The sequence below is a fragment of the Corvus hawaiiensis genome, chromosome 3 (genome assembly GCF_020740725.1).
Source record: "Corvus hawaiiensis isolate bCorHaw1 chromosome 3, bCorHaw1.pri.cur, whole genome shotgun sequence".
Lineage (NCBI taxonomy): Eukaryota > Metazoa > Chordata > Aves > Passeriformes > Corvidae > Corvus > Corvus hawaiiensis.
Genome location: NC_063215.1, coordinates 69,044,115 through 69,071,257, shown reverse-complemented (window position 1 = coordinate 69,071,257; position 27,143 = coordinate 69,044,115). Strand labels below are relative to the sequence as shown.

The window sequence follows — 27,143 nt, the reverse complement described above, 5'->3', positions numbered from 1 at the left end:
ATTTATTACTACTCACAATCCACTGCTCTCTAAAACCTTAATACACTTCCACCATCCACTGTTGCTTTGAAACACTGAAAATTAAAATTATTCAATACATTCCAACACGTGCTTGCTACAGACTAAGCAAAAGCTTTTGGGTATAATTTTGTTATCCAGCGAGTTCCATTAACAGCACAAATAGCTTGAGGTGCTTATACCACAGCTGCACCTATGGAATATTTCATTAGAAAAGTGCAAAAGGGAAAAGCCACATTTACTTCAGCAAAATCCTAGTACAGCTGCAAGCATACACTCAGTATTTATCAAGTATAGAGATATTATGTGACTTCAAAGTCCATAAAATATGCTCCTTACAAGCAGCACTTGACAACCATTTGTTTCCCCTGCAGACCTGGGATCTGCCACCACAGGTTCCTCCTAATGAGTTCCTATTTGAAGGAACATAAGTAAAAATACACAAACAACGAAATATATTTATCCATATAAATATGGAGAGGGGCTCAATTTGTATTTCAAGTAACTTCAGTACTGAATACCAGCTGGGCTGACACTATGGCCTCTCCTCCTAATTCAGCACCTAGAGCAGACACTACCACACTCCACAAGGCTTTCAGCAGGTCCAGCGGGAGGAAGGCAACACCTTCCCCTCCTCTTCCCCACTGCTTTAACTTCTCAGTATGAGGGCAGAATCAGGCATTTTATCACTTTTCTAAAAAACATCTTTTTTACTGTCAGGACAGCAAATTGGTGGAACAGGCTGCACAGAGAGATTGTGCAGTTTCTGTCCCAGGAGGTTTTCAAGACATGACTGGATAAAGCCCCAAGCAACCTCACCTGACCTCAGAGCTCTCCCTGCTTCGGCTTGAGGATAAGTTAGGTGCTGCCTGAGGTTCTTTCCACCCTGCATCATCCTACAATCATGGCTTAAGAATGCATTTTTCTCTTTCATTCAATCAACAAACCTTTGATGATCACCTTCTTTCTTCATTTCATTCTAGTTTTCTCCTTCCAAGATCACAGAATCATAGAATGATGTCTGTTGGAAGTGACCTTAAAGATCACCTAGTTCCAACCTCACCTGCCATGGGCAGGGACACCTTTCACTAGAGCAGTTTGCTCAGAGCCTCATCCAACCTTGAACACTTACAGGAACGGGGCACCCACAACTTGAGGCAAATTGTCCAGTGCCTAAGCACCCTCACAGTAAAGAATTTCTTCCTAATATCTAATCTAAATCTACCCTCTACCAGTTTAAAGCCCCCATGTCCTGTCACTACATGCCCTCATAAAAAGTCTTTCTCCATGTTTGTTGCAGGCTCCCTTTTAGGTACTGGAAGCCTGCAATTAGGTCACCGTGAAGCCTTCTCTTCTCTAGGCTGAACAATCCCAATCTCTTAGCCTTTTCTTCACAGGAGAGATGCTCCATCCCTCTGACCATCTTGGGAGCCTTCCTCTGGACTTGCTCTAACAGGTCCATGTCCTTTCCTGTATTGGGGACCCCAGAGTCGGATGGAGCACTGCAGGTGGGAGGCTCACAAGAGCAGATCTGGGCTTTTCTCTCCCGCCTCTCTCCCTCTGCTAGTGCATTCCCTTGGTAGCTTTCAGGCTGTTGCAGGGCCAACCTGGCCAGCCTATCACTGCACCAACTTTTTCATTCTTAGAGCCGTCCCCAGTGAATCACTCTGGTGTCTACATCTGTGCTCCCTAGACAGTTTGAGTCATGAACTGCTACAGATCCCAGGAAATTAAGACCCATACTCTCACATAATTGACAAGGCAAAAGAAGTAAGCCACCTACACAGGCCACTGATGCGGTATCACGGACTACAACCAACCAGCTATAGACTTCCATTTGGAAGCCACAAGTCTAGTTTACTGCTTGCCTTCTACAACACAGGTTTGAAAGAGACAAAGCTCTACGCACCACAAAGATGAGCAGTGAAAATGGCACTGGAACAACTTCTTCCTTGCCTTCGAACAAGGACAGAGCACTCAATTCAGATTAGGACCTTATTTTGCAGCCTCAAGAACTAGAAACTCTTTAAAAATCTTAATCTGAAGAAAACGGACAGCTTGCAGGGAGAAGAGCTTCTGTCTTCCCTCTTATAGGAGACCCAACACAAGGTATCTTTTCATATTTGTAACTGTGTTGCAACACAAAACACTGAAGTAAGAAATGCTAATAATACTGGGTGATGTTTGCAATTGATATAAACCAGCAACTTCATAGTCACAAGATGATTCTTTTCTGTAAAGCTGACCAACTCTACGACGTAATTTTAGTATAGTTTTAATAGAAGACAAATAGTAATTAAACAGATCTGTTTTCCCAGGAAGGAAACTAGCTTGTATGGCCAAAAGAAACCTATTCAAATTATTAGTTGTGTGACAATCAGATCTTTTTCTGCACTGAGCTTCAGCATGCTAGGCTGTTGGTCTGGCCTCCTCAAACACTCCTTCCCAGGCATCCAATAGCACTTTGCTCTTACTAAATGCAGTACTGAAACCTGCCAGAAAAAGAGAGAAAGAGACTGTTCATAAAGTACCAACTGTGTGCTCCTTACAAACTGGCAGAACTGACTCTGCTTGCATTCTTAGATTAAAATCATTAACAGTAAAAAAGTGTATGCAGTTGGGTGCTATTAAACTGAATGTCATGTCAATGGAGAATTTCTGTGAAGAAAAGGAATGACACAGGGTTTTTTAACCTGACTTTGAATATTAACAGTAAATTCCACGTGGTAAAAAAAGGCAGCATAAAATGCTAATTAATTTCTCTGTTCAATTCTATAACATTTCTTCTGAATTAAATCCTATGGGTTTACCATTAATTATGTTCCATGGCAGTTTTCAAAAAGTATTTTTCATAATATTCTTGAATGTCTGCTGGTTAAATGTTAACAACAAAAACTAACACGCATCAAGCCTATTCATTTGCTTTTAAAATGAATAAACAGGCACTCCACTGTTGATTACCACATTCCTGTATCACTGGAAGGCTGCCAGCTCCAGTACGTATATAACGTGAGTATTTGTTTTTTTGCTGAGTGGCAGTCCTCTGCGGTAATTATCATCTTGGACCTAAAGTAAATATTATTCTCTCGCTGCAAGTAGAAATAAAGGATTGACTCTTCCTGTATTTTACTGTTTGCCATCCAGTCTGTCCTGTCGGTACGCTACGTACCCATTAAACGTAATTCCTTGAGCCCTCGTTACTGGGGCCATCTCTTTTGTCTGTAACCAGTGAATTACGAGGATTAGTCCCTCCTCAGAAGATCACCGGCGCAGAAACTCCATGGGCCGTAACCGAGCAACTCGTCTCCGAAAAACTACCGGGAGTAAGAGCTCCAAAGCCGGCGCCTGGGAGTGCCGCGGGGCCCCGGGAGCGCTGCGGGTCCGGCGGCCGTGCCCGGGAGCCCCGGGGCAGCGGCCCCCACGCGCGGGGCTTCACCCCGAAACACGTGCGTGGGATGCAAAGGCTGCAGCGACACCGCCTCCAGCCCAAACTGCCCTGAATCGGCGGCACGCCGGGACAACAGGGGGACAATGCACCCATTGATCCGGCTGAACCGGCGCTCCCGGGTGCGTCCCCGCCAGCGGGCAGCCCCTGCCCGGACCCGCTCCTTGGCGGTGCTCGGCGCGGCCCTTCCGCCCCTTCCACCACGACAGCCCGGAGAGCTCTACTCCAGAACCGCGATGAAGGCGGTCACCGACACAGCCCTTGGCTTTGCCCGTGAAGTTAGTTTTTCTGGGACGTATGCGCCCGCACAGGGTGGGCATGCTCTAACTCGGGCAAACTTCGCAGCAGGTGCTGGGAAGACCCGGCGAACGCTCCGCAGCATCTCCATCCCCCCACCCCACCCCACACACCCGTCCCGCGGCAGACTGCCCCCGCGGCCGCCCCGGTCCCAGACCCCGTCCCCAGCGCACTCACCAGGATGCCCATCACGTCCGCCCACAGCTGGGCGAACACCTCCGACGTGCCGCTCTCCGCCGGGGCGGCGGGGCCATCCGCCCGCTCCCCCTCCATGCCCCGGCCCGGCCGTCGGATCAACGCCGGCTCCCTGCCGCCGCCGCGGCCGGCCCGCCCCGCCCCGCCATCCTCCCCCGCCCCGCTGCGGCCCGGCCCGCCCCGGGACACCGCGGGACGGCCCCGCCGCCGCCGCCGCCCCTCAAACTTTCGACCCAGGGACAGGGCGGCCGGCGGTGCCGCTGCGGCCCAAAGCCCCTCCTTCCCCACCCGCCCGTGGGCTCACCCGGCGCATGTGGTCGCCCCCGGGCGGCAACAAAGGGCCCCAGCGCAGCCCCGGCGGCTTCAGGCACCCCAAAAGTCAGGAGCCGGTGTCGGGACACGCGTGGTCGCTGGCGCAGCGCTTGTTGCTGCTGTTCCCGTTACCCCCTATGCCGGTGCCTCGCCTGACGGCCGGGACCTCCGGTGGCCAAGTCAACAGCGCTTTCTTAACACCGGGGAAAGCCTCTGGGAGGAGTGTCAGCCGCACGCGTTACACGGCGGCAGGGGAAGGGGTACCCTGTTAGTTCAGGTTTAGAGCTGGGGTACCAGACTGCATCACTCTCCTGAGGAGAGGTGCTCTGTCACCCATCGCCCTTGGGGAAGGACTGTGGGAACGCTGCCCCTCCTAGTCTGTGGCTTATGCTACCTGGTACCACCCCCAATCCCCATTATAGTCAAATTAAATAATTACTAACTACGGACAGCAGCAGCGATGCTCCTGCATTCTACCTGGAAAACTGCTAAGTGCCCATGCACGCACACACAATTCTTGGGGAAGGCACATTAAATAACAGTGGCCAAACCCCACTGCCCATGGATGGAAGGAGTGTCAGAGGTCAGCAGAAGAATAACCCAAAGGCCTGTCCACCACCTCACACCTCACTCCAAGCGTCTGCTGTGACCAGCAGCAAGGAAATCCTTTACTTTTAGTGCTCATTCCTAAGCTTTAAAATGTTTAGATGCTTCTTGAAAAGCTACTGTTTCAAGCTGCCATTTATTGGAAGCACCTGTCTGCACGGGGTGGTGGGGAAAGTGATGTATTTAATGGATATGCAGCTGTCACACACTGGCCAAGCATTTTGAGACCTCACACAGTTGAGCAGTCTGTAGATCCCCCAACATCTCTCCAGCCCCGCTTGCTGCCAGCCTGTATGTTACATGCCCTGCACCACCCAAACACAACTCAGAGCCTGCCCTAGAACCTGTGCTCCCGTCCAGGCTCTCTGTTCAGCCCTGGGATCTCCTGGCATCAGGCTCCTGTCAGCCCACAGCTGACAAGGCTCACACTGAGGGCACAGCACCAGTGGCCTGGGAGGGCTGGAGCAACAAATGATACCATTTGCTGTCAGGGCTAAACATAGTATCTGGAGAAGGAATAAAGGAAAAGTGGGGTTATTGCACTCATCTTCTCTTAATGTTCTCAGCAATGCTCTTTTTCTGTCCTCAAAGCCAAGATTGTGTATTTGACTTTGTAGACTAGCACTGGAGAGAAAAGCTGGTCGAAACACTTCCTTTCTCATCAACTGCTACACAAAGAAAGGGACAAGACTTCTCTAAGCACTGTGTTACTGCAGCTTTTGCTGGAGTCGTCAACAGCACACACTGAACAGAGAAAACAAGGTAGGAAGAAAAGGCAGAAAACCTAGAAGAGAATGATGCTGAGAGAAAGTGGTGGAGAAACCACTGATGATGTAAAAATATGCACAATTTTACTCACCCTCCTTTAGGATGCACATGTAGGATACACCCTGTGTAAGACATCTTATTGGCTAGTAATGAGAAATAATGAAATGCCCAAATCAGGTATAAAATCTCTTCCAATTGACCTTTAAATTGTACACAACTATAAGTCTATGAAGTATGAGACTAAAGGCATGTCTGAAGTCTCTCGGTACTCTGAGATGGCTTGCATAACTCAAAACTGGTTTAATTAGTCAAGGGTAATTTACTGACTGACCCTCTGAAACTCCGGTTGAACCACTTACAGTAGTAATGTCAATCTACTTTAAAATACCTGAACAAAGCACACTTGATCTCAGGATTTAAGTATTCTGGGCTCCTCATACACACTATCTTCTGTACTTTGTCTTTTTTATAGATGGAGACATATTAAGAAAAAAACAAAAAAACCCCAACTCTGCAGCACAAAGCCTAAACCACCTCACTGTTGTGTCTTGGGTGGCAACAGATGAAGATTGAATAGGTGCAAGGGGCAGTACTCCCACTTGCCTGGCCCCTCCCTGCCAACTGCGGTCATTGCTTCTGTGCAATGATGACTACACCACTTACAGAATAGTGGGTCCTGAATAACCACGCTTTTCAGCCTTGCAGTACAGGTAACAGAAACTAGACTGTAAATTGTGGTGGTCCCAGAGTTGCTTCCTGAGCCATTATGTCATCCCTTTTGTGGAGGCAGCAGCTTTCATCAGAGGAGCATGATGCACGGCTGTGGCTGTCTTCCCCTTAGCCAGTTGACTTTAATTTATCTGAGACACAGAGCCTTTGATTTCAAGAAAGTGAGATAAGGAAAGAAAGACCTTGCAAAATCACATGACCCCAGGAGCAGTTGCTTTAAAAACCAAATGGACATGAGAGAATCAAATCCATGGCAGTTTACAATAGCTACCACCTTCTGTGGTCTTGCAACTACAGCATTTATGCATTTCCAGACATTCACAACATGCCATTTTCTCAAGACATTCAATGAATATGACATGCTAAAATAATTCTCTGCTCTTCCCTCAAGTAGAGCCACCCTCTCCTTCTAGATAGGACAGGGTTCCTCTATTTTAATGAAGCCAATGTCTTGCAGAAATAAATCCCAGGAGTATTTTACAAAAACCAGCTGCAACAAAAGTACGGGAGTTTTAGAACAAGCAGAAACTCAGATCTTACAAGGGTTTTGAAGCCCAGCTGTGAGTGCAGTATTTGGCTTGTGTTACAACTGCTACTAAAAAATTACAAATTATTTGAAATTTGGCATGTTAGAATGCAGTTTTTGTTTGCAGTTTTATCTGTAGTTCCCTAGACAATAACTCAAGCATCGACAAAAGACTGCTCTCTAAAAGCATCTTGTGCTGGGCCTCTCTACAGCTATTGGAAGAAATAAACATGGTCAATTTTCTGAGATTTTTGTGACATTTCACAGGAGCTCTGACCAGGTGTGTAACATTCAGAAATCTTGGAAAACAGTCATTGTGCACCTTCAGGGTAGCACTAGGCAGCAGGGCAGCAATCCTGATACGATTCCCCAGTGTGTTGCAGTGTGGCTACAAAGCTCCCCGTGTTTGTTCTGCAAATCTCTGAAGAGGAGATAGAAACAATTGACACGTGGTCAACCTAGTCTTGCTGAGTTACGGCAGACGCACTGTGCATATGTTCCTATCACACCATCAGCTACACGTGGGTGTAAAGTTAATAAGAGTTCCCCACATATACAAGCCAGGCAGGATTAACCAACTAGGAGAGCACTTGTCTGTATTCAAGAGAGATGGACTTTCTTCTAGAGGAATACTCAGAGCAGGATCCTAGCTCCAGGTTAAGGTGGACACAGAGAAGCTCATCTTTCTCCTTTCTTTACTGAGGGTTTAGGGAGATGGCCTTCACTAGGACAAACTCTTTCTTTGTGAAAAGCATGAACCTCAAACACAAACCTCTGAGTCATTACGGCAAAAGATGACAAACTTTCTGTTCCAAAGCAGTGTGTGCCATCTCACCACAATGTCACATAAAAGTGACACAAGGGTTTCAGCAAAGCATTTAATAGTGAAAAATTGAAATACGCATCAAAATAAACTGGGAAAGCCAACATGCACTATCATAACCAGACTATCACAACTGTTGTCAGCCACATCAAAGGCATTTAATCCAGGAAATCTATACCATAAACAACCTCGAGCACTTTGATATCAATTTTAAACTATATACAAGAGGGTGATATCAGGTTGCCTTGGAAAGGGGATCATGCTTCACAGAGTAAATGGACACCAAACTTCATGGGTTCCCGATAGATGACCTGAGGGAAATGGCTTCCTGCTCAGAGACCTGGCAATTAACTCTGCGTGCATGAACAAAAACACATGAGGTTTCTCAACATCACTAACAACACCCTGCCCAGTATATCAAGACCAAATCAGAACATCAAAGCCTCAGAGAAAAAAATAAGCAAGCCATTGTATGTAGAGAGGCTGCAGAGAAAGGGAGAAATAAAAATTCCAGCTAGATCCTGCATGTGACCTGCCAAAGCCCTAAAACTCTTAACACAAGCACATTACAATGGAACACACTATTAGCAGTGATTGCATCTCCTTTCAGCTCTCTCCCTCTTCCCCCTTGGTGGAGGTCATCAAATTGAAAAATACGAAGTTTCACACCACAGCCGTTGATTACAAATGCAACTCTCAGTGGTTGCAGGTTCCATCCCATCAACTTACCAAGATCCATCTTGAATGATTTTATCTCATTGTCCTTGTTACATTTTTTTTTCAAAGTCCTTCTAAAGTATAATTTCTTTTACCTCTCCCCTAAACTTAATTTTTGAATTATTTTCCTTAAGAACTGTTTAAGGACTATTATTTCTGATAGCATGGTCCTTCAGAGTAGGGATCAGCCAAAGGGGCCAGCAGCTGCTCTCCAACAGAAAGCAGACATGCCAGCTCCAGAAGGTGCTCTCTGCTGTGGGATAGAATGGGAATACACATACCTGACGCATCAGTCGATCTGACAAACAGGCTATCACCGTCCCAGGCTCTCCTAGAATGTACATGTGTAAACTAGGAGAGAGTACAAGGTCCATCATGCATCCATGATCCATCCATTTGCACATCAGATTTCTATATATTCCAAAAGGATCACATTTCAGCACCCTCTGCCAATTAGATAACTACAGAAAATATTCCTGATTTTAGAAGCGATACAGACAGTACTTATCCAATGTCTTTAAAATGGACTATATTTACATCATATACTATATGCTGTACAGTCAGAAATCACTAATTATTCTTTTAGAGGCTTAGCTGCCAGCTCCCAGTCTTACTGCCAGCCTCATGACTAGAGTATCACATCCCAGCGAGAGCAGCACACTAATATGCCCAGCACAAATCACATGAAGTCTGTTTAATAGTAGAAAGCAGTTAGTAGAAAACAAATTGCTTTATTTTGATAAAAGTCTGAACTCTACACATTACACCCAATCTATCATTGCCTTAGATATCAGTACTCCACTAGATTAAAAAATTAGAAGGTAGGAGAGACCTACGCCCAGGGAAATCATTCCAGTAGTCTTAATATTTTGGGCTAGCACCGCACTCAGTAGACGCAAAAGTACTGCTAAGCTTGGCAGGCTTCATTTAAAATACAGTAGCTGTGACTTTACATGACAAATCATATAAGGAAAAGAAATCTAAACACAACAAGCATCACAGCCCTCCTGGAAGGATATCTTTTGACTCATAAGGAGAAATGAAAGGTTGACATCCTTCCCTTCCTGCCCAAAGATATGCTCCACAGAGGCCTCTCATATCCTGCCCAGTTCCCCTGTCTATCATGGAGCACAGCATCGCATTTCTTTACTGGGAGGCGGTAGCACTAGCCCAGCCAGTGGAGGGGCTCTGGGAGCTGGAGCATGGCTGGTGAGGAACACATATCCCGAGGGAAACCACAGCCATGATCCTGCTTAGGTGCACAGCATGCCACTCCAAAACTGCCCGCAGATCAGGACTCCAGCTGCTTCCCACAATATCAGGCACTGTCCGGAGATTTTCCAGAAATTACTAAGACTCTTGTTTTTTGTGTTACTCACTTCTGCCTTCTCCACCCAAACTCAGTATCCCCTCTTCTCTACCTGCACAGCAAAGCCAGTTTTGATGCGTTGTTTTTTTCTTGTCAACATTGAAATAGCATTCACTTTTTTCTTAGCTTTCTGCAGCACTTCTTACAAAATGTTTTCAGAATCTTAATTAATTTTTCAGAAAGGAGTTCAGCATTCTTTGAGATACCTAGGTGTAGTCTCTGCACTGTCATTCATGGGAGGTTGCTCAACTGCACTTTTGCATTTTTTTCGTAAGCAGCTGCTAGAAGGGATGCATACAAATCTTTTTTGTAAGAGACTTACAAAGCCCATAAAGACAGAAGTATTTAGCTCAGTGTCCTTTGGCTGCTCTTCTCCCAAATAATTTTAGAACTGTGGTAGCAAAAAACATGAAAAGCTAGCCTCAGAACCAGGAATAGGACTTCAGCCTCTCCTTTTTCCAAATGTGGCGTCCTTTGATTCCTTTGTTGAAACTCTTAATAAATACTAATGAAAAGGAGTCTGATGATCTCATCCTAAAGCACATCATAAAAGCAGCATAAGGTACAACTCAGTAGTGTGTGATAACCATGTATTTCAGAGACGCTCAGTGCTGATGTAAATATCACTCCAAATTAGCTGTGGTAAGATGGGAAGAGCATCAACAGAGATGACCAATCTCACAGAGTGACACCTATATTACTACTGTATCACTTTATGACCAGCACAAATTTTTAAAATAAAAATGTATGCACCTCACAGATGATGCTTATTGCATCTCCCTTAGAAAGGGAAACCAACATTTTTAAAAGTAATACTTCCTGGAAAAAGAAACCCAAGAGCTTTCATTAATTTCAATTTCATTAATTGTATCTTTGCAAAAGCAACCAAGCATGAAATGCAAATGTAGATCTTAAAAAAAAAAGTTATCTGCCTGTTATAGAGATGAAACTTTACAGAGTTGCCCTTAGCAAAATATTATTACAACAAAGTACATGTGACCCAAACATGTCAACTGTAGACAGCTGGAAGAAAACAAAAGAGGAAAAATTGCTTAGCTTCTCTTTCAGAACAGATCACTTCCATGCAAAAGTCACCTCCTCCACACTCCACCGAACACCCATTCCCCAATTTACCAATTAAATACTGCCCCAAAACATAGCAGAACAAAACTCTTTCCTCAGATGTTTCTCTGAAAGCTAATACACTCCCCCTCCCCTCACCCCCATCTGAACAAGCAGAAAACAGACCCTACCAAAGCCTGACTTTCAGTCCCACAAGGATTCAGAACTGAGCTTGGACTTTCCACTTTTTATGCCTATGTCCTAAGTCACGAAAATATATTGGCAGTGAAGGAGTAGGTGGGCCTAGTTAATGCAGATGCTGACCAAAGAAACCTGCCTGATGCTCTCAGCTAGCCACAGATGACCAGATGTGATAATTTGATGTTTGCTTGCATATCATGTCAGCCTAAGGTCAATTCTCCCTACTGCAGCCACTGCAGAACAATTTACTGGCTTCAACCTCTTCTTTCATATCAGTTTCTGCTGGGATAACTCCTGCTCCATCATCAGAGCTTCTCCTTCTGCTTCCATCCCCAGAAACAGTTCTCATCAGTTCTCTTCCCTCACTTTCCAAACAGCTGCCCTATCTTTCCTTTTAAATGCTTTCTGCCCATTCTCCAAAGTACCACACCTAACTAAAACATGGGTGTCCTCCTGATGTCAGAGCTGTGCCCCTGGCTGAGCTGTGTGCCATGCAACAAGCCCAGATATGTACATAAAGAGTGAGTTTATGGAAAAACAAATGGCAGTTGACCAGCAAGCAGGAAAGCAGTTGTGTTGCAATTTCAGTTGTAATGATTAGTGTTCAAAAATCACAGATGTCAGGCACCTGAATATTACACTTGCATTTAAATATAATGAAATTTTAAAAGTTAAGACTTTTGGAGTGCTTCAGCTTCAGTTGTCTAAGTAATTAGGGTGCACTTAGGTCACATCTTCATCCTTTTATTGAAAAATAAAACCCGGAATTTACATTTCCATTATTTAAAAAACAGCAGCAAACTGGAATTTTTACATCACTGGCTGCAGGTGTTAGGATGTTAAATAAATCATCAAGCCAGAGATGAAATCTGGAGCAATCACAAGACTCTGACAATGTAGTCAAGATGATAAGTATTCATTTCAGCTGTGGCTGTAAACACAGGCATGAGCTTGATTCACAGAGTCTGTGCTGCTCTAGAGAAGACTTATTCTTCACTGCCCAGCAAGCTGTACCATCAATCACCCTGGACTCTCTCTCAAATCAGAGTTTCAAATTGCCATGGAAAAATATAATAAAACCTGCTTTGCACTCACTAACAAGAGTTAAGAAAGAAGTGGAAAATCATATCCAATCTGTATATTTCATTTTTCCTATATTGTTAATGACATGTTTCACTTCATAAAATTTCATTAAACATATAGAGAAACATCTCTATACAAGCAGGCACATACTGCACTTCATGTCCATAAATTCATTGAAGGGGCAGGAGACACTTATTACTTCTGTAACACAGCGAGGATGGGGAGTAATTCCAAGGAGCAGCTGCTTCCAGTTAGGATAGCTCAGCTGGAAAGGAGAGGTGCCTGTCAAAGTAATTAAAATGAGAAGAAGCCATCTATTTGACACTCCAGCTTTTAAGCACTGGGTAACCCCCTCCCAAAATGTAATTAAAAAAAAAAAAGACAAGTGAAAACAGGCTTAAGCATTGCTGAAAACATACCTCCAAGCTATTATCTCAACAAATATTTTGGGAAGCTCATGAACAGAAGGATTATTGTGAGTGTGGTGGTGTGAGTGGGAGGAATTTACCGTCCACAACTCAACCAACTGCATTAATGATGATATAACAGCCCTTGAGGGCAGTGAGCTTACTGCACTGGCTCCATGTTGATGAAGTTTTACAGGGAAGTTTTTTTGTTAAAGTATATGTAGAGTAGGCTGGTATCTCTGGTTCTCAGAAAAAGAAAAAGAATTTTCATTTGCAAGGATTTAATAATTAGGCAATTCTGTTTTGTGAGGCCAAATATGCTTCTTCAGTACAATGTGTATCCTGTAGCAACATATGCCTAACAAGAAGTAACTGAGATTTGGGTTTTTGAAAATGACTAATACACTTCATCCCAGAGGAGCATCACACGTTCCTTTTGACTTCTGTGGGAAGATGTGATTTGTGAGAATAAATTTAAACAAACAACTGTCGCTTGGCTAGATGAAGGTTAAAGGGACTGGAAAGGATGCAGTGATTATCTGAAAGCATGAAGGGTGTGTAAGCACCAAGGGGAAAGCCAGATTGCAGACAAAAGCTCAAGAGGGTGTAACTCAGGGCAATGAGATAAATGTATGTGTTTTTAAGCCCTGAAATACTGGCTCATAAAACGATGACATTATTTGTGTATGCAAACTGGTCATTTCAGTCATTGCTGTGTGTTACTGAGGACAGAATATGTGAAAGGGAATTAAAAGGAATAAAAAAAATTTGCTATATTAATGAGGGGAATATAGAGAGAGCAGAAGTAACTCTGTGTCTTAGGGACAAGCCAAGTGACCTTATGGATTCACTCTATATTTGCTGTCTCTGCCGCTAAGGAGGCAGCAGCAGGGATGGGCGGTGAGCTCACAACGCTTTGGGCTAGATACAATCCATGACTTAATTTCACATGACTTGCAGTTCCATGAATTATTTTGGGTGGTTTTAATGGATGATTCTAAGGGGTATGCTATCTGAGCAACTGCCTAAGAAGTCTGAAAAGCCTATGTGGACCTTAGGTTTCCCATGGTAACATGAGGCATTTAGGGAATACATAAGCACAGTAAGATGTCAGCAAGGTATTGGGTCTCATGTAGACAATTTTCATTACTCACCAGATTTTGGGTTTATATAGGAATCTAAAACTCCTAGAGATGAAAATTATATTATTGTATATTATTATTAATTTATTATATTTGTATATGTAAACTGCAGGTGCAGACAGATCTAAGAAATGACTGCCTTTTGACTTGTCAAAAAGACAAATTCCTTACCTCCTAAAAGCATTCGCCAAGTGTTGTGATACCTTTTTAACTCCTATCATTTCCCAAATAAATACTAACAGATATGGACTTATTATGAATAGAAAAGAAATATAATTATCCTCTTGGATAGTTAAAGCCGTTTTCAATGTATAAAACATGATTTAAACTTATGCATTCTATTGCCTGTACTTGCCTAGCTAGTGTTTATGTTTATCTGTAGACAGAAAATAATTCAAAGGACCTAATTATTCACAGCACCTCCAAACATGTACAATATCATCCTCATCTGTAAATAGATTTCAGCAAGGGAGAAACTGGTTTTAAATATTTTAGCACCCATTTCCCAAAGAAGTATGAATAGGTAACAGAGGTTAAATAGCTGAATTGTTTTATATGGATGCATGAGAAAGGATTGTAACAGACTTCAGGTATGACAGGCAATTCAGGGCAGTGTCAAAGGGCAAAACAGTATCAGAGTACTTAGTGAGCCTGGTGGTTTCAAATAAGTTTAACCTGCTCATGTTCATCCAAGAATGCCCAGGCTTGGCTTCAAGATGCAAGGATTTTGGCAGTAATAATGACTGCTGTCTCCATGTCTTGTTCTCACTCCTGTGCCATGGTAATTACAAATGAGGGCTCATGAAGAAAAGAGTTCAAGAAGGCTAAGGGAAGGCAAGCACAGGGCTGGAAAGACACACAAATTAGTTATATAATGCTTCTTTTTCTACCCTATTATCCTGTAAGAGTTTTAAACAGCCAAATGGATTTGACAAGAATTAATTTTGTCAAATCAATCTAATTTCCCACTTTGGAGGATAATTGGTAGTGGATAAGAAGTAGCAGCAGCTGGAATACATATTGAATTTAATAAGGTTTCTACCTTATTCAACCATTGCCATTATAAAGTGCTATACAACTGGTTGAAAGAAACACTTTCAGGGATTCGTTTTCAGTGGCTGGCACCAAAGGGAAAAGATATATTGAGTGAGGTTTTGCAGGGATCTGTTTTTCAATATTTTAATTAACAGACTGGCCAGTAGAATAGAGAATATGCTCACTAAATTTACAGATGAGAGACAGCTCAGAGTGCTCAAAAATAGCTCCTGAGTGCATCAAGAAAAGTCATCTTGCTGCAGAAGAGCAAGTTTCATAGGAGGACATACCCAGTACAGCCAGTAGGATACAGAGCCATGTGTAAGATGTAACAGTCTATACACTGCTCACCAAGCCCAAGCTGTCAGCTGGAGTTCCAGGTTGTCTTTTGACCCAGTGTGCCCTAGATGTCAAGACTGACATGGACTGATGAGAGAAAATGTAGAAGACAACCATGTAAATGAGATGTTTACAAGTAGAGATTGAAAGAATGAGGATACTCTATCCAAGGCAAAAGAAGATTACCAGAGAATAGGATAATAATTTTCAAATATGTAAACTCTTTGATTCACTAAGAAGAACAAACTTCTCTATCTGTTGGGGATAGGGCAAGAATGAACAGGCTTAATTGCAGCTGGGGCAATTTTCAGTTAAATGCTAGAAAAAGCTTTCTAAGTGCAAGGTTCATAAAGGTAATGGAATTGATTTCCTGGGGTCAGTGTGGTGCCTTCATACCTGTCTAACCTGTTCTTGAGAGCCTCCCAACATCCCATTATTTTGGTACAACCGATTCTGCTCTGGGGCTTGGAGTTGGCTACATAACCTCTTAAGATTTCTCCAGTATTTTTTTTTTTTTTTTTTTAAATGAGTACTTTTTGTATTTTAATTCTTTAAAACCAGACTGTGAAAGCCCTTTGCACAGCAGCCAGCACTTACTCGAAAGGATGTCTGAATGGCACTCATGCCAAAAGGCCAAGATCCAATGCTGCAAGTTAGAATTAGAGTTTACACATATCAAGGATACCACAAAGGGCATTGAAATGCTTTGCATGCCAGTGCCACAGAAACAACCACAGTCACCTGAAGAACTGGAGAATTTTTACGCAGGCTATTTGTAAATCCTATGATTTTGCTACTGAACAGAAGATCTATTCCAGAGTTTGCAACCACCTGGCCTGCTTTTAATATTAACATTTGCACAAGATGTTTGAGTGGCTGTGGCAGCATGTAACTGATATGACTGAGGATGGCAGTTGCCAGAGGGACAGGCTGCTGCACAAGGAAGCCAAGAATCTCAAACTCAATATGCTTCATAAGAATAATCCTAAAAATTACAGCTGCTCATGGGCAAGGAGTTTGTTCATTTATACTCCAGCTGAAATGCATTAAATACTTGCTTAGATATTCCTACCCCTCTTGGTCATATCCAGTGAGGATAACTATTAATTACAGCTACCTATCTGAAAGTGAAATCATCACCTGCTTTCTCCAAAGAGGCAATTGCTGGGGAAACATATGTAATCTTTTAGGATTTAAACACTGGAAACACATTTCAAATATGGCTTTCTTGTGTAAACCAGACCTGCCAGGGAGTGTACAACCTTTAGGAGAAGGTACACTCGAAACAGTTATTCTGTTTTCGTATGTGCAATGACGGTGGCATGCCAAGATAGCAGAAATAATTGGGACATATTTTCTTCTCTGAGACCTTCTCACCCACCAGCCTTTTGGAAATAAGACCCTCACCGTTTCTGGAATCCTAGAACTGGACATTTGCAAAATCCCTCCTTTGGGAGTCTGAAATGGGGAGGAGGCATAGAAGGATGTGTGCATTCACACATTCCCAGAGACAGCAATTCACAGACATCTTCGTGTTTTTTACACATACTCAATTACGCCTGTCATTATGGGATTTCACAGACAGTGCTGCTATTTACATTAAAACATATGCACACAATAACATCTGTGGCTAGAAATATGCCTAATACAATGTATGGTAGCCAAGTCAACAGCAAGTGACCAAGCAGCCAAAAGGGCACATTCAGCAGCAAGAAGGTATGAACTCCCAAGAGGTTTCACAGGCCAGTTAGTGGGTTATGACTCTCACTCTTCATCCAGCAGTGAGTTAAACAAGCTGCTGCTGAGGAAAGAAGTGGTCTCTAAAACTCCATGGCCCACACTTTCCAACGCAGGATGCATGGAGAGAGTGTGTAAGGTTCTGTCAATTAGATACAACAGTAAAATGGCATCCCATCTGCTCTAAAAATGTCAAAGTGCTCCATGGCACCTGTCTGGGGGGAAAAAAACCCAAACAAAAAAAGAGCAAGAGTTTACCACAGGTTTAAATACTCCTGTGAAACAAAGGCCTCTTTGTGCTAGAGCTTTCTGCAGCAAAAGTACTTTGGAAAAGTTTGGAATAATTTTTTTTGCAGTAGTATTTCATATCAGAGGATGAAAAAGGAGAAACCCTTTCCACACTTTTGCCATACCACAAAAGTCAGAGTCAGTTTTGTTATAACTTTAAAAGTGCAAAAACCATAGCTAAAGACTCCACTGATAGGAAAACACCCCCTCCCCTCAAATACAAATTTTGAAAGAAGAATTGAGCTGAAAGCTTATGCTTTATGTATCTCATTTCCCTGCCAGAAGGGTCTAAACACATTTGTAGTAAATTCTAAGTTTGCGTATTGAAAAAGGTACAATGCCAATCATAATTCACCCACTCATTTCCCTGGAAACAAGAGCAGTGTAAAGGAACAGCAAGAAGTTTCCTTTTTCCTTCAATATCCAGGCAGGGTTCTCCCTGTTGCACTGAACAGAGACAAGGTCTCCTCTGAAATCCCAGTGCTCCCTTCCTGCAGCCTCTCAGCATTAGCCGTTTGGGCTTGCTTTAAATTGTCTGAAAACTAATCCAATTTGCACAAAACACAGAAAATTAGTGTTGACATGGATACAAAGTTATCTGAAAAGAGCTTTTTTCCCCCCCGGTATGACTATCTTCTCTGTTAAAAACCAAACTCAATATAAAATCATCAGTGGTTGGACTTTATCATAGCTGAAAATTACCTTGGCAGCTGCAAAAGGGAGTTCCCTCTTTTCAAAGCAACTTGCCTGAACTTCCACGATGCCAGCCACACACAAGTCAAGATATTATAATTCTTGCAGTAATAATGAGTGACAATGTTACCAAAATTAGAGTTACTGAAGTCAGAGGAACATATGAAGTAAAATGAGAGCTTTTGTCTACACATAAGGTTCTGAAAAGTCTAGAAAGAAATAGTGCAGGAATAAATACAGAAGTAGGAAATTACAGGTAGTGGGACCATGATGAAATTTTTTGTGACAAATGTTTGCCCAAATAGATCTCCTATGTTGTTCCAGTTTCTTAACATGTTTTGCTACTTCTTCAAATATTATTTAACATGCATGTTTATTACAGAAGCATCACCTGAAGAACAAGATCTTTCCTATTGTACTAAACATTGCTTATAGATTAAAAGCATTTTCATTCTACATCTGAGTCAGAAATAGAGGGTGAAGATGCACGAAGTTAAAGTTATCTGCAATGAGAAACACAGAAAATAAGTAATAGAGCCAAAAAGGAAATCAAGGTCTTCCAAAGTTGTGGTCCAGGGCACTGCCAACTGGACCATGCTGTCCGTACTCCTTGTGCTGTAAATAATCATGCACCAGGTACAGGCTGCACATCACATGCTCCATGACTCTACGAAAGCAAAGATATTTTAGGAAATGATCTATTTTGCTGGACAACTTTTATACAGTGAAGTATAACAGAAATAAACCTGCTAAAAACATTACAGGAACAACAGCAAAAAATAAGCAGCAGGAGACACTCTTGTAAATGGGAAGGGGAAATGCTCTGTAAGAAAGTCCCAAATTATGTGACAAGATGGGAGGGCTTGCTGGAAAATAATAATTCTGTACTATAAAGTGCATGCAAAATGCAGAGTTTCAGAAGAAACTGAAAAATATCATCTATTTTTAAAGTCTTTTTGCAAGGAAACTTGATACATTAGAACTAAAAGTATTACAGTTGGGAAAATTTTATTAGCACTGTGATCCTTGTGGAGGGTAGAATAGGGTCAGACAGCCATATTTCAAATGCATTTTCCATGTAAAATTATACTAATGATAATTATAGAAGTAGTGGATACTATATCAAAGGGACCCATGGTCATAATTTACTAACACTGTACTAAAGATGAAGAATCACAGAGTATTTAACTACAACTACACTAACCTAGGTTTATATGATTTACAGTGACATCTCTTCATTTCACATCTTTCTGGATTTCATGCTCCCCCACACTGAAAAGTATATGGCAATATGGTGAAAGGGGGGAATGAGAAATGAGACATTTAGAACAATCTAGATCCAGAAGGCCTTTCCAGATCAACATCAATGGAGTAAACTAACTGCTTTTGAAATCTCTACTGCTAATCTTTGCTGCTTAAATAGATAGCAGATGCTTCCTGTTGTTTACTAGCAGCAATGCAGGTAACAAACACTGTGAATTCACCACTAATTCCTAACAGATTGTTTCCGAAGCTGCGGTTTTCTGCTTGTGGTTCGTGGACTCCTGAGACCTTACTAAGTATCTTAATGCAGTCTTTATAAAGTCATTTAAGAAAATATCTTCCGTTTTTAATAGTCTTAAATTCACCACACTGATTTTCATCTGTGCCTAAACATCTTCAGGAATACAGAAAAGTTACAAATCACTTTTGCTGAGTTTCGACCAGAGTCTGAAACAAACTAGAAAAGTTATGGTGTCAGATGGATGGTTAAACGTGCAGAGAATGCCATTGAGCAGTAAGTCCTAATGGCAGCCACAGCTAATGTGTGGGAACACATTAGCAAAAAGTATGTGGGACAATTGCTTGTTCTGGGTCAGTTTAGTAGTCAGGTCTCATGGCAAAGTCCTAGGAGTCAGGTGACTTAAGCAGCACAGAGGCCCTCAAGTACACCACACTAAACTGCACCATCTTTAAAGTAAGGAGGAAGGAGCAATCAAGTGGTGGAGGTGGCCACAATATTTTCAAGGAGATGACAAACTCTTTCAACACATCACAAGATTTTTCTCCCGAGTTTTTTTCAAAACTATTTAGAAGTTTTATCTCCCTTGGTTAGGATCTTGAGTTTCTTCCCTTGCTGTTGTCGGCTCTTAACAATTTATTAGGAGCTCAGGCGTGCCCTGCCTGTGCGAGAAGTGCTCCTGCTCCTTTCCAGGTGCTCAGGTGCCTCAGTGACCTCCTGCCACCCAGAGTTCTGGTCTGTTTCGGGAGGGATGGAAAGCTTCTCTTACTTCAAAAAATGGAACAGGAAATGCACAAAAACAAACCCATAGTTTCCTAGGGAAAGTGGGAAAAACTTGGACAATAATTGGGCTAAGCAAGAAGGTGCAGGGGCTGCCTGAGCATCACCTTAGATGCTCCCAACTAGAGTAAAGCACCAGGCAGAGAGGGGCAGAGAGGCGCACACATGGACATGTGGGCACACATGCACATGGACACGATGGGGCTGCATGCAGAGGCTGTGCAGAGAACACTGCCAAGAATGCTTTTACTTCTTTGATCGTGGAATAATGACTCCATGACAGATTCCCCACTATTCTGCTGTTATCCATCTAGTGAAGAAAGACAGAAAACAACAAAGTGAACTAAATTCTCCCCTCTCAACTAAAACAGTGCAGACAACAGTCAAAACCCAGGGAAGTGATGGAAAGAGGAAAAAAAAAGAGCACAAACTCTGAAGAGGGGAAGAGGGGAAAAGAGATACTGGAGTTCACTGTAAGGTCACAAAAGGGACAGAACAAATAGCAGCTCACTCCAGCCATCATATTACAAACCTGTGTGCTAATAAAATAGCCATGAGGAATAAAGCAGGAGGAACCGGATGTCTTAATGCTAAAAAAAGTAAGAGATTTAACTGGCACAAGAGAAACTTTCTGGGAATTCACATAGCTGAAATACTAATGTAGAAAATGTGCAGGTTTTTTGTGAATGATAGGCAGGGGAGAGGTCTACAGTTGTATTTCAGAGGTAACCTACACTCATCCCAAACTCAGAAAGAGGAGAAAACCCAGTTAGTCTGGGGACATTAAAAAGGGAGGAAAATAACAAAGGTTTTGATACTGTTCAACACCTATTACAGATGACTACATCAGGTATAAAAGCAGGTTGAATAAAGATTTCTTCCCGAATAGTATCACACACAGCAGAACCTGCTGGTAAGCAGAAAGACCTAACTACCCAAATGCTGCTGAAACACAAACACCACAGGCCACTAAGCATATCTTTGGTATGTGAGAGAAAGTGGTCATGGCAGATGCGGTTTGGGCATGAGACAGGGAGAGAAACTGAGTCCTCTCACTCCCAGAGAGGTCACTGGAGTGGTCTGGGTTGATGCAGGCTTGCCAGCCCCTTGCAGGGCTGCCCCACACCGGGACCCTGGTCCACGCTGCCTCTGCCCTCTGGCTGTCACAGCCGTGGGCAGCAAAATCCTCCTCCACGCAAGTCTGGCAAGGTCAATAGCACAGATCTAGGCACAACAATGCAGAAGACAGAGAAAAGGCAAGTAAATGTTTATCTCTGTGATCCAAAAGTAGATTTCACAGGGGCCCCACTGACGTCCAACCTAAATTTGCAGGAAAATGTGCTCGGGAACAAACAATCACGCATACTACTTGTAAGCATGTAAAGATTTTGAAGTCACTTGCTTGTGCGAGAAACTTTGTAAATTATTATCAAATAAAGTTAATTTTTGTTCAGTAGTACAACACCTTACAAATAAGAAGGAAGCAAATAAAATATATCTGCATTTTTATATGGTTCCCAGTGCTACTTCACTAGGCATATTCATGAAGGGAATGGTGTATATGAAACTGTCTGTGCATGACAGGGAAACCATATAAAAAAGTACTTACAGTAGTTCCTCATCAAACTGGAAAGATGCATCGAGACATTTTGACGCTATTCAATAGTTTTACAGCATACTTGTTTAGGAACTGTTCACATTTTGAGTCTTGTGACCAAGACATCCATTTTGAGGCTCTTCTGGGGCCTCAGTGACCATCCCCTCCAGATCACGGTGCTCAGCAGAAATCTGCAAAAAGTGCCTGAGCCTGCAGAGGACAGCAGAAAGCACTGAAAACCATGAGAAAGAGGGGACCATGTCTGCTCATGAGGATGATGTAACCTGATTTCTGAGTTTTCAGACTGCAGAAAGCTAGAAGGAGCTGCAGGAATATCAGAGAGCAGATTAGATACACAGATGGATATGGAAATTGGAAAAATGGCCTAAGACAAAGGGGAAGCAGTATGCAAAAAAGACATATTGTTGCAAAACACTTCACTTGGGAAGAAACAAGTTAGGAGGATGAGCAGGGGATGGGAGACAGCTGGCCCTGCAGCAGTTCTCACAAGAGGATCTGCAGGCTTCAGGCTGAACATGAGTCGACTTTCTTCTTGCTGTCATAGAAAAGCAACCATTATATAAAGATTTACTAACAGGTGACACATAAAATCAATCTTTTGCTCAAGACCTCTATCATCTGGGCTATAAGACTCATTCCTGACACCGCACTTCAAAAAAATCTGAACCAGTTATGAAGAGTCAGAGGAGAACACCTTAAATAACCTAGAGGCCTAGTTATTAGGTCTACAAAACATGTCCTGAAAAAACCAACTGCCTGGGAGTTAGCACTAGCTCAGTTGGAAGATTTTCAACCTAAGAATTTATGACAGTTGACATTTCCTTGCCCCTCTATAAACACATGAAGTTATGTGGGCCCCTTTTTTTAAAAAAGGGAAATGGAGAAGAAAGCAGGGGATTTTAGTCCTCTTGATTTTACAGTGCATAAAAATACAATTTCAGCATATTTCAAATACTGAAAAAAATCCACTTAGCATAAAAAGAAACAAAAAATTTATTGGGGGAGAATTGCTTACAGGAGAATTCTCATTATTCAGGAAGCCTACCCTAAACTTGAGCAGCTGAGATCAAGAATACTGTCTATTTACACTAGACTATGAGAGGGAGAAAACTGAAAGCATTAAAGATGTTCTTCATATTTTATGAAGAACCATAGAATAAGATCCAGTTTCTTTAATTTTTTTATTATTTCATCTTAAAACAGACAATCTGCACTTAAGAGATATATAATCCTCCCTCCATAGTGATACCTTCATACAAGATATTTCAAGTGGTATATTTCAAATTAATGTAAACCAAATGTACAGCACCACTACAATATATTTACTTTTATTTACTTTGTCTACTTTCTCAGTTCAGGGAATTCAGCTTCAGTCCTCCTTTCTTTTTTTCATTTAAAATTCTTATGTAACAGAACATGTGAGATGATCAACTTGTGGAAACCCACGTACTTAGTAGGAACAGGGGTCTCTGCTGGAACTTTAAAAATAACTTAGTTCAGTTGTACACATAATTCTAGGAATTAAGAATCTTAAGATCATGTATATACTGTAAAGTACTATAAAGGTTACTTTATACTTTCAAAATTTTTAGAATTCATTTTGCTGAAGTATAGTCCCAATTTTTTTGAAGTTTCAGACTTAAAAGTTACAACTGGCTTATACAAAAGGCACTGCCACTAAAATAGTGACAAGTCCTCATTTCAATGCCAGCAAAGAAGCATATTATCATAAGCTTTCACACACAGAAAGTTAGTAAGTCATGTAAAAGTTCCAACTGAAAACCAAATGTTTTCTGATTTTATTTTCCTAAAGGCCTTTGATTTGACACCTAATTTAATTCCCAGAGACCGAGAAGGGAATATTCTGTCGTATTGTGCTCTGGGATCTTAAAGCTCAGCATGTTGCTAACATCCATGCATCACTGGAAACAGGCCTTGGATGCCCCCAGGCATTTTTTTTCACATCTTGACTACATTTTCTCAACTGAATTAACCCCACCCATTTGGCAGACAAAAGGCTCAGAGGTATGCTCTGATTCAAAGGCTTTACTTTGTAAGGGAAAGTCACTCTTAATTGAGATTTCATTTCATGTACCATCCCTGGGGAGTACTAACAGCTTCAGCCACCCAATGAATCACTGAACCTTTTTTATGTTCTCCCATATGGGTGCCCTGAATAGAAAATTAGATCTAGACCAAGTGAATACATAGGAGCAACATTCAATTTCTTTTGCCTCTAAAACAATGTCAATAGGTGACTAATCAGAAGATATAGCAAGTGGAAAACAACCTGAATTCAAGCTAAATTCAAGAAGCAAGTTTTCACTAGTTTTTAAAGCAGAGAGAGAAAACAATACCCTGCACAACTAACTTTTTATCCACATCCTACTGCTCAAAATTTGTATTTATTACTCTCTTTCCTTTAAATTTAAACATTCCTCACATTCATATTTATCCATAAATTTTATTCTAAGGGATAAATTAAAAGTATAAACCAACACCTAAAAGTTACCTGTAGTGATAATTAACTGTCTAATTTAATTTCTTACCTTTTGTGATAAGAAGACATGGAGCAGCAGAACTGTAATGCTTCTATTTCTCAGATGAGACCAGTTTGAAAGTAACTATTTTCAATCAAATATTCAATGCCAGGAACTACAAAATTCAGTTATAATCAACCATATGATAGATTTCTAAAAAGCATCAATGTAATCTATAGTTTGAAGATACAGTATAGAAATAGATGAAGATGGAGTGATCTCAGTGACTTACCATCTGACACTGATGAATAGCAACAGCCTTGACAGGGATTATTAAGTTTATTCTTCTTTAAAGCCTAGACTATTCTCCAAAGCATCTGTGCCACTCACTTCTCAATCATCTTCCAGACCCAGAAAGCGCAAAACCCCCATCAGCCATCAAAGCAGTACTTCATACTCCAGATGAAAAGCATCAGCAAGCCAAACTGTCCCATTCCTGAGGAAGAGCCATGTGTCCTAAAAATGCTGGGTAACCACTCCCTAAAATATGAAAAAGTATATTGATGGGCACATACAGAGGCTCAGAGGAGCTGAGCCAAAGGCCTTGCTGACTCCCCAGCACTACATTTCAAACAAAGGCAGAGCCACCCAGCTGCAGTTGTCCAGCTGCAGCCCCCCCTTTGAAAACACCTTCCTCCTTTCCTGCTAGACATGTGTCACTTCCACCACCACGTGCTGGCTGCTGCTAACACTGACTGCCACAGCACTGGGGTGGCAGGTCTGCGCCTGGAATACATAGGTTCTCCAGCTTGAGAAGGGAGCAGCCAGCCCTGCTCCCCAGCAGCACTCCAACATCACCCTGAGGGTACCCTTCACCCAGAGATTGCAGCCTTGGCCCAGCCAAGGCTGGTCCCTTCACAGCTTCCCCTCCAGACTGGACCAACCCGAGTTCTGCCGGTTATGAAAACGGCTGATAAGGATTGTACCGCCAATTTGTCGTGGCCCTCTGAATCTTATCTAGGACTAAAAACAGCAGAAGCTTTGTAGCTGCACAAACGAAAGTGAACTTGGAATGCAGAAAGCAAGCAAATGTGTTGAAAACTGTGACTTGTCCCTACATACACATACACAGAAAAATTTCTCATAGGCATCTGCCCACACGAGCTCCTGAAAGATTTTAAATGTTAGGCCATTAGCAAGGTCCCTGCATATCATTTTCTAAAATACCTTTTTAGGTCTATTTAGAAGCAAATTAAAAAAACAAAATACTCTATCAAAGACATATCACTATGAGTTCAAAAGGGGAAAAATGATTCTGAGATGGAGTGTCATATATCAAGTCCCACCACACTGTTGTAAGTCAGTGATGCTCTCAGATTTCACCCTTTCGGGTTAAAAATGTCTTGATGTCTTTCTTACAAGAGTAAAAATGGTGTAGTTGTTTTGAAGTACCGGAAGGGGCAGAAAACCATTTTCTACAGATGATGGTGACTGTGACTATTTTAAATAATTGCCCCACACTCCATTACTTGCACAAGCTCACCTTTGCAACTCAGCAATTCCTGCATTTGCAAAGCACAGCTGTGTTCTGGCAGCAGCTCTTTCCAGCTGCTGTAGGTGGCATTTTCATCTGCAGCTATTAAATTGGGCAACTCCCAGAGGGTCTGGTTCTGCTACACTCCTATGAGGACAAAGAGGGCCTGACCTCAATATTACAGGGACAAATAGCACAGGTTAGAACTGCACAACATCCCAACTCCACCAACCATCCCTGCTGCTGTGGGAAGACGAATGAGGGCTGAGATTAGGTGAGATGCGTATTACAAACAGCTGCCGTCCTCACAGTCATAAGGATGTAAGGATGTAAATCCTCACAGGATTTTACACCCACGTTTACATTCAGTGCCAACGGCCTTGTGGCCAAAGGGAGCAGGAGCAACCTTAGCCCATCCAAGCACAATGCCAACCATCCACGGGAAGTGAGAGGCAGAAGCACCAGGGAAAGGACAGCATGTGGGCTGAGGGTGAAGGAGGGTTGGGGGCTGAGCCCAACAGCTGAGGGCCCCTGGCAGAAACAAAACGGGAAGGAAGCAGGAAACAAGCTGTTGCCTCTTCTCAGGGTTTCATTTCAAGTCTTGAGAATCTCCTGTTTTCATTAAAAGAAAAGGAAAGAAAACCCCCTTGTTTACTCCTTCTGGTATCAGAGAAAAAGATAAAAGTGAGCTAACTTTAAATGCTTCCTTATGCCTTCACAGGGTTTAAAATTTAGGAAGTAAATATGCAGACTTTACCAATCTGTTTTTAACCTCATGATTCAGTCTGATTCAAGTATTCAAATGTTTGTATATAGTCATGGAGGGAATAAAGCCTTCTTAACAAGACTTCCATATGCTTTGTATGTTTGTGAATTTTATAAATGTTTAATGACAAATATCCCATTAGAGATGAGTGTGCATTCACAAACCTGGTACAACTACCCCACACTAGGAAATCTATAGCATAAAAGGGACAAAAAGAACAGTATGCACTCTGTCTTATTTGTATGGCAGTGTCAGACAGAGACAATTTTCGGTTTTCAAGTTGATCGATTTCCCCACCGAAAGCAAAGCTTTACAACCTCTGCTGAACAGCCACAAAGTCAGAAAGAACAGGCTTAAGCTTCCAAATTTTAAATATGAGTAGGAAGTAAGCCAGTGAATTACCTTTAGCTAGTTCTCCCACCTTGTATTCATTGAAAATAACAAATGCATAATATATTTCCTGAGGAAATTGTATTGCCATTGATCTTGTGTAGTGCACTGCTGAGGACAGTCTCACTGCATATGCTGCCTCTGCTATGCATCAGACAATAAAGGCATGGGGAGAAAGGGACTGAACTTCTCCCAGGGCCACACAAGAAGTTCCTGCAGCTGACCATGGCAGCAATCCTGTGTGTACCCTGTGTTGCTCCCAGTGTGGACTTCTCTAACCCT

At 42.2% G+C, this 27,143-nt stretch overlaps 1 protein-coding gene across 6 annotated transcripts in view; it reads right to left on the bottom strand.

The window, feature by feature from the left end:
- SASH1 (SAM and SH3 domain containing 1) overlaps positions 1-27,143 on the bottom strand; it is a 534,286-nt gene that overhangs the window by 117,021 nt on the left and 390,122 nt on the right. The window contains exon 1 of one of the 6 annotated variants that reach the window (XM_048296506.1): positions 3,938-4,078. The exons of the other annotated variants lie outside the window; for them this stretch is intronic. Within the exon in view, the coding sequence (XP_048152463.1) occupies positions 3,938-4,033 (96 nt within the window). The 5' untranslated portion in view covers positions 4,034-4,078. Of the gene's footprint in view, positions 1-3,937; positions 4,079-27,143 lie in introns of those variants that run through there. 6 annotated transcript variants of the gene reach the window in all.